This window comes from Gossypium hirsutum, chromosome D08 (assembly GCF_007990345.1).
Source record: "Gossypium hirsutum isolate 1008001.06 chromosome D08, Gossypium_hirsutum_v2.1, whole genome shotgun sequence".
Taxonomy (NCBI): Eukaryota; Viridiplantae; Streptophyta; class Magnoliopsida; order Malvales; family Malvaceae; genus Gossypium; species Gossypium hirsutum.
In genome coordinates this window covers 67,878,463-67,891,263 of record NC_053444.1, presented here as the reverse complement: position 1 = coordinate 67,891,263, position 12,801 = coordinate 67,878,463, and the positions used below count along the sequence as shown (strand labels likewise).

The 12,801-nt window shown below is 30.3% G+C and overlaps 1 protein-coding gene and 1 long non-coding RNA gene across 2 annotated transcripts; both read left to right on the top strand.

The window, feature by feature from the left end:
• Window positions 1–452: 452 nt before the first annotated feature.
• On the top strand, window positions 453–1,489 carry LOC107928285 (uncharacterized). The gene is made up of 2 exons (XR_001692587.2): window positions 453–558; window positions 883–1,489. It is a non-coding gene; the product is annotated as an uncharacterized lncRNA (long non-coding RNA).
• Window positions 1,490–3,461: 1,972 nt separating this feature from the next.
• On the top strand, window positions 3,462–12,265 carry LOC107928270 (very-long-chain aldehyde decarbonylase CER3). Its single transcript, XM_016859460.2, has 11 exons — window positions 3,462–3,551; window positions 3,657–3,874; window positions 3,962–4,197; window positions 5,186–5,405; window positions 8,890–9,017; window positions 9,273–9,529; window positions 9,698–9,805; window positions 10,161–10,367; window positions 10,466–10,576; window positions 10,895–11,068; window positions 11,953–12,265. Exons 1-11 carry the CDS (start codon window positions 3,498–3,500, stop codon window positions 12,115–12,117), a joined length of 1,878 nt encoding a protein of 625 aa, XP_016714949.1. The 5' UTR covers window positions 3,462–3,497; the 3' UTR covers window positions 12,118–12,265.
• The last annotated feature ends 536 nt before the right edge of the window (window positions 12,266–12,801 follow it).

Genomic DNA, 12,801 nt, shown 5'->3' with positions numbered 1-12,801 from the left:
ACAAGTTAAAGGATTAAAATAAGGCAAATTAGGGGGCTAAATTAAAACTAGGACGAAATTAAACGGATAAAATTAAAAAAGTGAACAAAGGATTAAACTGAAAACGCGCGGAACAAAAGGGGACCGAATGGGTAATAACACCCAAAATCGGACACGTGTCCGTCTTTCAGAGTATCAGTGGATCAAGGACCCAATTCAAAACCAGACAAAATTATGGGGCCAAATTAAAAATAAATAAACAAGCGGAAGGGTAAAATCAAAACAAATCAATAATGCGGAGGAGCCAATGGCGCAAATATCCTATTTAACGAAAATGTGCGGATCCTCCCGGGTCGGGTCACACGCGCGGGTTACAGGGCCAAATACGACGCCGTTTTTGGGGCCACTGAGAAAGATCTCAAACGGCTTCGTTTCTGATTCAATATAAAGCAAAAACAAACCCTAAACTAAACAGTTTTCAGCCACTTTGGAGGCCATAGTCGCAAGGCTCAGAGGGGAGACCTCTCACCTTTCGCCAGACTCCGATTACGGCGGAGTTAGCGGAGGCGCGGCCACCAGGTAAGCCTCTCCACCTCGACTCCCCCCTTTTACCCCTCTTTTATACACGAATAATAATACAAAATAGAAAAGGAAAAAAAAACACAGACAAAAAAAGGAAAGACTACCTTCAAAAACACTTTGATTTTTTTTTTCTATTGATCTTCTTTTATTTTTTGAGTTTTCTACAATATGCGTGTGCCAATACAAAGGGTCTTTTTTGGTTCTTATATCCTTATTCGATTAAGAACCGAAAAAAATCAAATAAAATCAACAACGAAAATATAAAAAAAATCCTCATTGGCTTGCTTTCTGTTGTATTTCATTTGCGTGTCCTTCTTGCAGGTACGGCACATGGGGGCGCGGACGTAGCGTGTACGGAGGCGGCCGTACTAGGGTGTGCGTGGCTGGGGCAGCAACGGCCGCTGAAGCAGACTAGGGTTTCTTTGTTTGCACTTTAGCCGGGCTAGGCTAATTGGATTTAGGTTAGGCTTGGGCTAGGGGTTTTGGGGTAATTGGGGTTAATTTTGGTTGGGCCACTTGGGCCTATGTATTTGACTGTTTATTATTTTTGGGTTGGTTGGGTTTGGGTCACATGGGCCCCAGGCAAAAATGAGTCACTACATCATGGTTAAAGCATTGAATTAATTATCGACGCTAAATCTAGTGACTCATAATAAAAAAATAATTAAAAGGCAAATTTTATTTAAAAGAAAATAAAAATAAAACAAGAATAAATGTTTGGTAGCTCAGGCCTTCCTGTTCATTCACCTAATGTTTACCTATATCTTATAATAAATAATCATAGTAAAACCTAAATCCTAGAGAGTGAAGGAGTTTAGCACCTCCGAGGACTGGAATTAGGGTTGGCAGGGCTGTATTTAGATATTTATAATTGATAAAATTTTAAATAATAATAAAATTGTACTTTAGTTTTTAAAAATGATAAAAATTTAATTTAAATTTTTAAAAATTATAAAAATATAGACTATTAAAATAATAAAATTACCATTTTATTATTATAAAAAGATATAATTTAATTTCGATCCTCCCAAAAAAATTATCTGACTTACCCTTGACACCTCTTTTGCTAAAAAAGAAAAACCTCAAAAGATACGCAAGGATAAAATAAATAAAGGTAAAGAAAAAACTTTTCACTTGTTATTAAAGATGAATCTAATCTAATCTTAATTAATTTCTTAAAAATACATCTTCCCAAATAAAGGTAATAAAAATAAATAATTCTAAATTCTAAATTCTAAATGTCAAAATTAATAGAACACATGTATAAAGTTAATTAAAATAAACAATAAAAATATGTCAATTAAGCGCATTACTTTACTTACCAGTAAAGAAACCTCCAAAATCAGTCCATTATCATAAAATTTAAGATAAACTATGCTTAAGGTGATTAAATTATCAATAAGTTTACGTTTCGGTCATTTAGCTACTTCAAAAAGTTAAAAAAGGGTCACTGAACTAATCTAAAATTTTTATTTAAGTCATTGAACTATAAAAAAAAGTATTTAAGTCGCTGGGTTATTAAAAAAAAAATTTGGCTAACGAGCTCCAAGTGACGATTCGATAGCCGATACATTGTATCAATAACCATCGATGAGTAAAAGAACATAACTTAAATCCAAGTTGATCGGATTATCAGTGCCAGAGATTGGAGAATAAAGCTATTTGGATTGATGCGCAGATTGGTGATATTCAAAGTTATTTCATGAAAAAAATGAACTGTAGAAGAGAAGGGAGGGAGAGCTTTCGATTGGTGCAGATGGTGCAAATAAAGAAGGTCATACAACGACGATTTTAATAACACAATGACTTAAATGAAAACTTCCGAATAATTTTATAATCATTTTATAATTTTTTTTTAAATTTAGTGACTAGAGCATAAACTTGTTTATTATTTATTGAGGTCGTATGTAGTATACCTAAAATTTACATTAACTATGCAAACTTATGGTGACCATAATTGTTGAGCTCCCATCTAATATCCCCTTCTTCCCCAACCATACTAGCCATTAATGAAATTTCACACAAACCATACAGCTGTCCCTTGTTGAAACCAATGAAAATCGAAAACTCAATGATGCCATCTTACCCAACTGTTTGGTACAGTACCAATATCATATAAATGTTAAAATTTTTAAAATAAAAACCAATCTATAATTGTTTATTTATTCAATATCATCCTCTAAACATAACTTACATGAATCAAGTCGATGTACGTCACCTAAACCGTCTTTCTTTTTGGGATAAATTAACATTTAGCTCACAAACTTAGCATTTTCCCCAATTTAGTCCTTCAACTATTTTTTTTGTCCACAACAGTTCCATAATTTGTCAACTTTTCCCAACTTTGGTTTATATTTATAATTTTTATAAAAAAATTAAGAAATAACGTGACATAGTCTTAGGGTGTCATATCATCATAGGGATCAAAATTAAAATTTTTTTACCAAGTTTCAAGACTACACGTTAGTCTCGAAACTTCTCAACTTGTCCTAGTTTTGGCCCATATTGTACCATGTCATTACAGAAGAAATTATAGTTTTTATTGAAAAAAATTAAGTGATGACATGGTACAATATTAGAGTGTCATGTCATCATAGGGATCAAAATTGAAAAAAAATGTCAAGTTTCAAGACTACACATCCATCTTGAAATTTGTCAACTTTTCCGAGTTTTGGTTCATGTTGTACCACGTCATTACTCAAGAAATTATAATTTTTATAAAAAAAAATTTAAGTGATAACGTAGCACAATCTTAAGAAAATTTGCCAAGTTCCAGGACTAATGCAAACAAAAATGGTTGTCAATTCAGGTACTAAATGTTGAATTATCCCATTCTTTTATCTGTCATCACCATTTTCGTTTCTCCTTGCAGCTATAAAAACCCTCAAAGGATTTCAAAAACATAGTGAGCTAAACAAAGCAAAAACAAGTTAAAAATGGCTAAAAAACCTCTTTCAGCTTGGCCATGGGAAAACTTGGGGAGTTTCAAGGTACGGAAAAGGAAAACTATATTGTGTTTAAATTTTTTTGTCATACAATACGTTCAATATTGATATCAAATTTTTTTTCTTGGAAACTCTTTGATAATGGCAAAGTATGCGATGTATGGTCCATTAGCTGCAAATGTTATGTATTCATGGATCTATGAAGATTCCTATAAGCATCCATGGTGTGTTCATATACTCATTATATGTGCTTTGAGAGGTTTCATGCACCAACTATGGAATTCTTACAACAACATGCTTTTCCTTGGAAATTGTCGGATTAAGCAACAAGGAGTTGAATTCAAGCAGATTGACAATGAATGGGACTGGTAAAAACAAAACATTAAAAAAAAAACCATGAAGTTTCTGTCTTGTAATAATTCAAATGATTTGATTATTATTATTTTTGTTTGAAGGGACAATTTTATACTTCTTCAAGGTCTGTTAGCTACCATGGCTTGCCTGATGTTTCCGTCCATGGATGATGAGTTTCCAATATGGAACACAAAAGGGTTTATTACATTGATGTTATTGCATGTAATGGTGTCAGAGCCATTGTATTATTGGATGCATAGGTTCTTCCATGGAAGATACCTTTTCACCCATTATCATTCACTTCACCATTCATCTTCGGTGCCCCATCCCTTTACAGGTCGGTAAAAAAACCCGATTTTCTCTTCGTTTTGATTTCCATTTAAGTTTTTTTAATATGAGATAATTGTAATTTTAGTTTCTCCTAAAAATAAATATTCAATTTAAATCTTTTTAATCCTTTGATTAATTTAAAAAATTAGGTTAAATATGCCACAAGTCCCTATACTCTTTGTAAATTAGGAATTTAATCTCTTTATTTTTCAGATTTTAAAATTTAGGTTCAACTGCTAACACTATTAAATTCATCTTCATTACAACTTCGTATATTTTAGTTACATTGCCACCAAGTAGACCTAATCATGCCCAAAGGTCCGCTCGAAAAGTGGGAGAGTTTGAAAAAAAATAAGGGCTCGGAAAATGGGATTGGATAAAAAATAAAACATGTTTTCTAAATGGGCTGGTCCTGGCCCTAATCAGCGTAAACTTTCTTTTTTGCTACTGTTTTGCGACCATTTCACTATTATATTATTGTAATTTCGTTGTTATTATTTGAATATTATATAACTCTTGTTTTATTATTAATTTTACTACTGTTTTAGAGACATTTGCTTGTTAAGTTGCAACTATCTTAGTATAATTTACTTTTTTAGTGTATTTTCAAATTGTTGGGAAATAATTGTTTTAATGTTTTTAGTTTATTTGATGTATTATATATTTTTTTTAAAATTACTTTTATATAAAAAATAATCTAAAAAATTTAATCTGGGTCGGCTTGGGTAGAATTTTAGGCCCACTTTTAGGTTGGGCCCAGAAAAAAGGCTTAAAATTTTGCATTGGCCCCGAAGCCGGCCCAACCCATGATCAAGTCTACTACCAAGTGAGTATTTTTTTTATTTTAAAATGCCACACTAACAAATTTAAAAAAAAAAAAGAAATGTTGAGGGATTAAGAGACCTATGATATATTTTTACTAAAAAAAAGAGAAAGCCATCTCCCTCGTAAACTACTTCATGCATTCATTCGCTTTCAAGTTTTTGTTTTTGCAGCTGGACATGCAACATTTTTAGAGCACCTTATATTATCTATGGTGATTGGAATTCCAATAATGGGGTCAATTCTAATGGGAAGTGGATCAACAAGCATGATTTATGGGTATGTTTTGGGGTTTGATTTTATGAGATGTATGGGACATTCCAATGTTGAAGTTATTCATGGTGCAATCTTCAACAAGTTACCTTTCCTTAGATATCTCATCTATACCCCCACGTAAGTAAATTTTACCCTTTTTTCAGTTTAGGGCTTATTACTAGAATACATGTACCTCCAATTTAATATAAAAGTATAACAAACTGATTTTGAACTTAAACTAAACTAAATTTAGATGGCAAAGTATCATAGAGGTTATTGTACTAAAAATCAAACTGTATTTTGCACATTCTACTAAAAAACTGACAAATTAGTTCTTATATGTTAGATTAAAGAGCAAATTGGTCCTTGTGTTAAAGAATCCATCTATTTCTACTATTAAAAATTGGTCTCTGTACTTTGGAATGAGGTACATGAGGTTTAGTTATTCCATCAGCTATACTAGTTTTTAAGTGTATCAATGGATATTTTTTTAGCAAAAAGGATCAATTTGCTCATTTTTTTAGTAAAATGGATAACATGCAATCTGACTCTTAGTACAAGGATCTTTATGGTACTTTTATCAATCTAGACAAGATCCAGACATGATGGGACGTGAGTGGGTTTTATTCTTCTATACCTAATTTTATTTTAAGAAATATTAAATTTTGTAGGATTATATTTAATACATTATTTTTATTTAATTAAAATATTAAAGCATTAATTGTACTTTTTCTTTTACAGCAAATAATGAACAATACTTTTCTTTAATTAAATAAAAATAATGCAACAAAACAGAATTAAATTATCTTTTACTAGTTTATTTATGCACTTATTTAGAAAATCCTTAAACAAAATGTAACTAAAATATATTTTGAGTTTAATAAAACTGATGTAAAAGCTTGTCTAAAATAATAATTTATATATTTGTTAGTGAACAAAAGATGACAGCTTTAAAAAAAACAAAAATTATATTTGGTTTATTGACAAAAATATAAATCTATACACCATAAATAAAACATTTTATAGAAAAAAAAGGACTAAATTGACTAAAAATGCATAACACAAACCTTTTATAAAAGTTGAATTTTAATAAATATATTTTTAAAAATAAAAAAATTATTTCATTTTAATTAAGTGACAATTGCCATATGGATTTGTTTATGTGTTAATATATGAAATATAAATCTATTAAATAGTGCTTAATTTGTGTCTATAATCAACTCATTGTTTTCAATTTTAGTTAAATTATGTTATTAATCCTTGCACTATACCTAAGTTGTTTAGTTTGGTTATTTTTAATTCTTATACTTTTCGCATTTTAAAATTTCAGTCCTATCTAAATGGTAGCTGCTAAATTCATTAAGTTATGATTTTCTCAAAAGTTGATACAATAAAAATATTATCACATATGCAATGCTATATGTTATTTTCTTATTTCCGCATATTACTCATTAAGAAGTCAGTGAATGGATTTAGTGATTGTCGTTTGTGTCAAGACTAAAATTTTGAAATTCAAAAAGTATGAAGATTAAGAATGGTCTAATCACAGAATATGCATTAAATCTACAACTGTATACATGTTGAGCAAACACTGAAATTTCAACAATAAAAAAGTATAAAAATTAAAATTGATCAAATTAAAATACATGGACTAAATTTATAATTGATACAAAATACAAGGACTAATATAAAATTTTGACTTGGAATTAGGTAAGAATTAATTTAGATCCCTTTTCTTTTTAAATTTTTAGACTTGGAAATTAGGTGTGAATTAATATGGGAAGAAAATTTCATTTATAGCTTTAAAATGGGAAGTCGGTTCTGTTATTGCTACTTATTTATACTGATTTTAATTGCATTTAGTGAAATCATTAAGCCTTAAAAACTTTAGGTTCTTTCAAAAGAAAAGAAGGTATAGTTATTAAATGATTCTACTTGAAATTGATGTGAATGTACCAAAGATTTTGCTTTTGTTCAAAAGATTTGTTAGTGGGCAGCCACATGTTGACTTGTTTATGTGTACGGGTGGGGTCGGATTTGAGTTGAGTCAGGTTGTAATTAAATATTAGGTTCATTTGATAGGTTCGGGTTCGATTTAAAAAACGAGCTTAAATCTTTATCCAGGTCCAGCCCAAATTATAGATGCTAAACCTAGGCTAGCTCGTATTAAAATTTATTTTATTTTATTTTATTTAGAAATTTAATACATTAAAAATACTAAAAATATTAAAATAAATATTTCCTAACAAATTAAAATAAATTAAAGAAATCTTTATACTTAAATAACACTAAAATAGGTGCAACTTAACAAGCAAATTCTTCTAAAATAGTAATAAAATTAACAATAAAGCAAGAGTTTTACAATATCCAAACAATAACAACAAAATAGCAGTAACATAATAGTTAAATGATAGCAAAACGGTGAGAAAATAACGACAAAATAACAATTTTTTTTGTTTTTGCAAATTAGGGTTGGGCCCAAGCAAAAATCTTACTTGAGGCTTGACTCGTTTAGAGGTGCCCATGGGGCGGGCCCAACCAAAATTTTAGTTCCGTTTGCTAGGCCCGGTCTGAAAAATGGACCTAATATTTTTCCCAAGCTTGGCTCGAATAAAAATGTTAAAACCCGGGTCGGGCTCAACCTGCCCGTATTAATTTTTTATATTATATTTTAAAAAAGTTATAATACATCATAAATACTAAAAATATTAAAATAAATGTTTCCCAACAAATTGAAAATAAATAAATATATATGTATACTTAAATAACATTAAGATAGGTGTAATTTAACAAGTAAATGCCTCTAAAATAGTAACAAAATTAACAATAAAACAAGAGTTATACAATATTCAAATAATAACAATAAAATAGTATCAACATAATAGTGAAATGTTAGCAAAATAGTGAAAAATAACAAGAAAATAGCAAAAAAAAAAAGTAAAAAAACCAAGGAGAAGCAACAGTTTTTTTTTACATATTTGGGCTTGGCCAAAAAAACTTTACCTGAAACCGATCCGTTTTCTAATGGGTTTTATTTTTTTTGCCCACACCCTCCCACTTTCTGACGGGCTTGGCCCGACCCATGGATAGGTCTAGTCACAGGTACTTATTCAATAATTCATGGATCATAAAACGAATATGTAGGATACTTTAGTAAAAAAGAAAACATCAAATGAATTTCATATATGTATCATACTAAAATTAAAAAGTTATATTCAAATTTGAGATTCAGACTTCATATTTTAATTTCCATTAAAATGCTAAATTTGATTTCTTTTTAAAAGAATTCCTTTAAAAAAATCGTATCAACATGGTACGTTGGAAGGAGTTTTTTTTTTTAATTCACATCAATATTTTAATTGGATAGTCTACAATGTTAACTATTTGGAGAAATCAATGACATTATGTCAAACTATAGGAACAAAATCATAAATTTGAGCATAGAAGGATCAAAATAAAATATATCCAATTAGGCAGGATAAAGCTAGAAATTTATTTTAAAGGGGTTAAAAATTAAATTATAAATTTTTAAGGGGTTAAAGTATAGGTATATCATTGTATTAACTTATTTTAAAAATAAAAAAAAAGTTTATTAATGTTTGATGTTTATGCAAATTGTCAGGTACCATAGCTTGCACCACTCAGATATGGGGACTAATTTTTGCCTCTTCATGCCCCTGTTTGATGCAATGTGGAATACACTTAACAGGAACTCATGGCAGCTTCACAATAAAATTACTTCGAATTCAGGTAAATTTGATTGATTCCTCGCTTAAATTTTAAAAGAGTTTAAGCAAAAATATTAAGTCTTGAGAAATAAATTTAAGTAAAATATTAAATCTATTTAAAATTGGATCAAATTTAATATCATATACATGTCATATTATATAGATTCAATCCAATCCGATCCAACTAATGAGTTCGGTCAATGTTTTAAATATAGTTGGTTTTTTGTATTTATATTCAACATCCGAATACGAATATGATATATAATTTTTAATGCAGGGGAAAATGGGAGGGTTCCGGATTTTGTGTTCCTAGCCCACATAGTGGACGTAATGTCGGCGATGCACATTCCGTTTGTAAACCGATCCTTCGCATCAATACCCTTCTCCACAAGGATGTTTCTGCTACCATTTTGGCCTGTAACTTTGATGATATTGCTAATGATGTGGGCATGGTCCAAGACCTTCCTCCACACTTTCTACAACCTTCAAGGCCGTTTGTACCAGACATGGGTTGTTCCCAGATTCGGTTTTCAGGTATATGCGTAATTTTAAATTATGATTATTGATTTTATTGACGTTTTGTAACGATTCGAAGTTATCGTAGATGAGAAGTTGATAACGTGATTGGTATAAAATAATTAAGAGATGATGTAAGTGCACCCAGAAAAATTTAATGGTGTAGAGCATTGCTTGTTTTTGCAGTATTTCTTACCATTTGCAGCTGATGGCATCAACAAGAAAATAGAGGAGGCCATTCTAAAGGCTGATAGGATGGGGGTCAAGGTCATTAGCCTTGCAGCATTAAATAAGGTTAGTATTTTTCATTATATAAATATATATATCAGTTAGGATTATAATCGAATTATAAATATTTGGAGGTAAAATTTAATTTTATTATCATTTTAATTTATAATTTTATAATTTTTTAAGAGACTCAGAAATAAAATTTCCTGATTCATTTTTTCTTCTTACTTTTGTAAAATTTTTAAATTGGGTATGATTCAGACAACATATTAATAAATTTTGTTATTATCCAAACGCAGTTCGAAATATGACTTATTCTTATGTTCAAATTCATTTTCAAGCTTTTCTTTTTTAATTTAAAAGTTCTCAAACTTTAAATAAATCTTTAAATTTGAGGAATAACCCAATCCTTAATCTACAGAATGAAGCTCTAAATGGAGGAGGAACCATGTTTGTTAACAAGCACCCACAACTTAAAGTTAGAGTTTGCCATGGCAACACATTGACTGCTGCAGTTATTGTAAACGAAATTCTCAAAGATGTCAAAGAAGTGTTCTTAACAGGCTCCACTTCAAAGCTCGGTCGAGCGATCGCCCTCTACCTTTGTCGAAGGCGTATTCGTGTTCTCGTAAGTCTTTTTCAATTTTCTTGATCATCTCTTTTGACACATTTAATACATGTATCATATTTGTATTGAAAATTTATATATATATATATATATTATAGATGCTAACTTCATCGACTGAGAGATTTCAAAAAATACAAAAAGAAGCCCCAGCGGATACCCAAAACTATCTTGTCCATGTGACCAAATACCAAGCAGCTCAAAATTGTAAGGTATGATACGTTGTCTTAGATTATTGAATTGTTTTGATCAATGGCGGCACTAAGGGACTAGCAGGGGCCAGAGCCCCCTAAATTGAGAAAATATCACTTTGGTTATAAATATTAGTAAATGGTAAATTTGTATTTTGTCTCTCAAAAAGGATAAAATTTTAATTTAATCTTTTAAAATTATAAAGATATAAGCTAATACAATGATGAAATTGTATTTTAACTCTAATAAAATTAGATAACTGAAATTTGACCTCAAAAAATAATTTTTGATTTCACCCCTGATTTTGATATTTCAATTATTATATGATCGTGTTGTAGACATGGATTGCGGGCAAGTGGATAACACCATGGGAGCAAAGTTGGGCTCCAAGTGGAACACATTTTCATCAATTTGTGGTGCCTCCCATTTTAGCCTCCAGGAGGGACTGCACTTATGGTGATCTTGCAGCCATGAGGTTGCCTGAGGATGTTGAAGGACTTGGGAGTTGTGAGGTTAGCAATCTTCTCATTAAGCACATCCTAATTTTTAGTAAAAATTATAGGGTCAATTATACCAAAAATCTCGAAACTATCGTCTAAGATTCTAAATGGGTTCATAAAGTTTAAAATATTTTAATTGAGTCATCAAGTATTAGTGTTTTATAAATAAGGTCCTTCCATCAACATAACCATCAAATTAGTGTTAGTTTAAATTTGATTTGAATCATTTTTAAAATTCCTAATCAAATTGTAAATACAAATGTACCTATCATATGGATAATTTAAATTTAATGTGTTCAATAATCAAATGTCATTAAAATTTAGGAGGGCTATTGATTTATTTTAACACGTAAGGTCAAAGTAGTACATGCAATAGGGATAGGCGAATCTAGGGAGCAGCAAGGGCTTAACCCCCTAATGGAAAAATTGCGTTTTAATCCCCTCATAAATGATGAAATTAGATGTTTATATAAGATAAATTGCATATGGATCCCTCAAAAATGAAAAGATTTATGTTTAGTCCTTACAAAAATGATGAAACCATAAGCTAATACATGATAAAATTATACTTTGACCTCCTAAAAATTTATAATTCAATTTCCCCCCAAGAAAAATTTGATAGCTTCGCCCTTGACAATACAGTAGGTACACACATATTTACAATTTGACTCACACCTTTAAAATGCACTCTATGTCTGACTCAATTGCCATTTTCATGTTATTTTATTTCAACCAAAGGGTAAGTAAGTACTTAAGCACTGCTAGTCTTTTGCCACTACATTAATGACTGATTGATAGTTTAATTAGCTAAAACGATACGATACGGAATATTTTGTGCGACCTTTTTCCATTCATATGATTTTTATGTACTAAGTTTTGGTGGATGTTGGGGGCAGTACAAGTTGGAGAGGGGAGTGGTGCATGCATGCCATGCAGGAGGAGCAGTTCATCAACTAGAAGGCTGGCCTCACCACGAAATTGGGCCAATTGATGTTGATAGAATCGATCTCGTATGGGAAGCTGCACTCAAGCATGGTTTCCGGCCTGTGTTTCAACCTTAAACCTTAATAAATAATCGATATTAATGTATTTTGATAAACATATTTGGACAAAAACAATAATTAAGAATTATGTGGGATTTGTATTTCTAAATTCCTTTAAAAATAGGGTTAGTATATACGGAATTATTTAAATTTGGTAATTTATATTTATTTGGTATTAATTTTTTATTGATATTTAAGTTTGGAGACCGTAAGTTAATTTAGTACTTTTTTATGTACCTTATTAACACTTTTAAAATATATTGACGCAACGTTGACGTGACACGAACAATCAATAGCATGGTGGCACATAATAGTCTCACATTTTAACAAGTGGCAAAAATATTTGTTTATCAATTTTAAATATTTTTTCCTTTTTTCCATATGTCAAAATGTGAGGTTGCCATATGTCACAATGCTATTGGTGATCAGTGCTACATCAGCGTATTCTAACTAGTATTAGTTACGTACCTAAAAAAGACATCAAGTTGACTTATGGTTTCCAAGTTTAGCTGACAATTAGGTCTAAAATATGGTTTAGGGACTAAGGGTTAGTTGCCATCATTGTTAAAAAGTGTTTTTGAGAAGATTTAATAGGAGATAAAAAGGTAATTCATTGAAAAATATTTTTCCAAAAGTCAAAAGCTAAAAATTTTGACTTTTTAGCTTGAGTTAAAATCTAAGTTTAAAATCAAGGTTTTGTTT

Excerpts from the sequence above, each read along its gene's own strand:
- LOC107928270 (XM_016859460.2), top strand. The coding sequence starts at position 3,498 with ATGGCTAAAAAACCTCTTTCAGCTTGGCCATGGGAAAACTTGGGGAGT. Across the intron at positions 9,806-10,160 it reads GCCTTGCAGCATTAAATAAG|AATGAAGCTCTAAATGGAGG; the intron begins GTTAGTATTTTT and ends CTTAATCTACAG. Across the intron at positions 11,069-11,952 it reads AAGGACTTGGGAGTTGTGAG|TACAAGTTGGAGAGGGGAGT; the intron begins GTTAGCAATCTT and ends TGTTGGGGGCAG.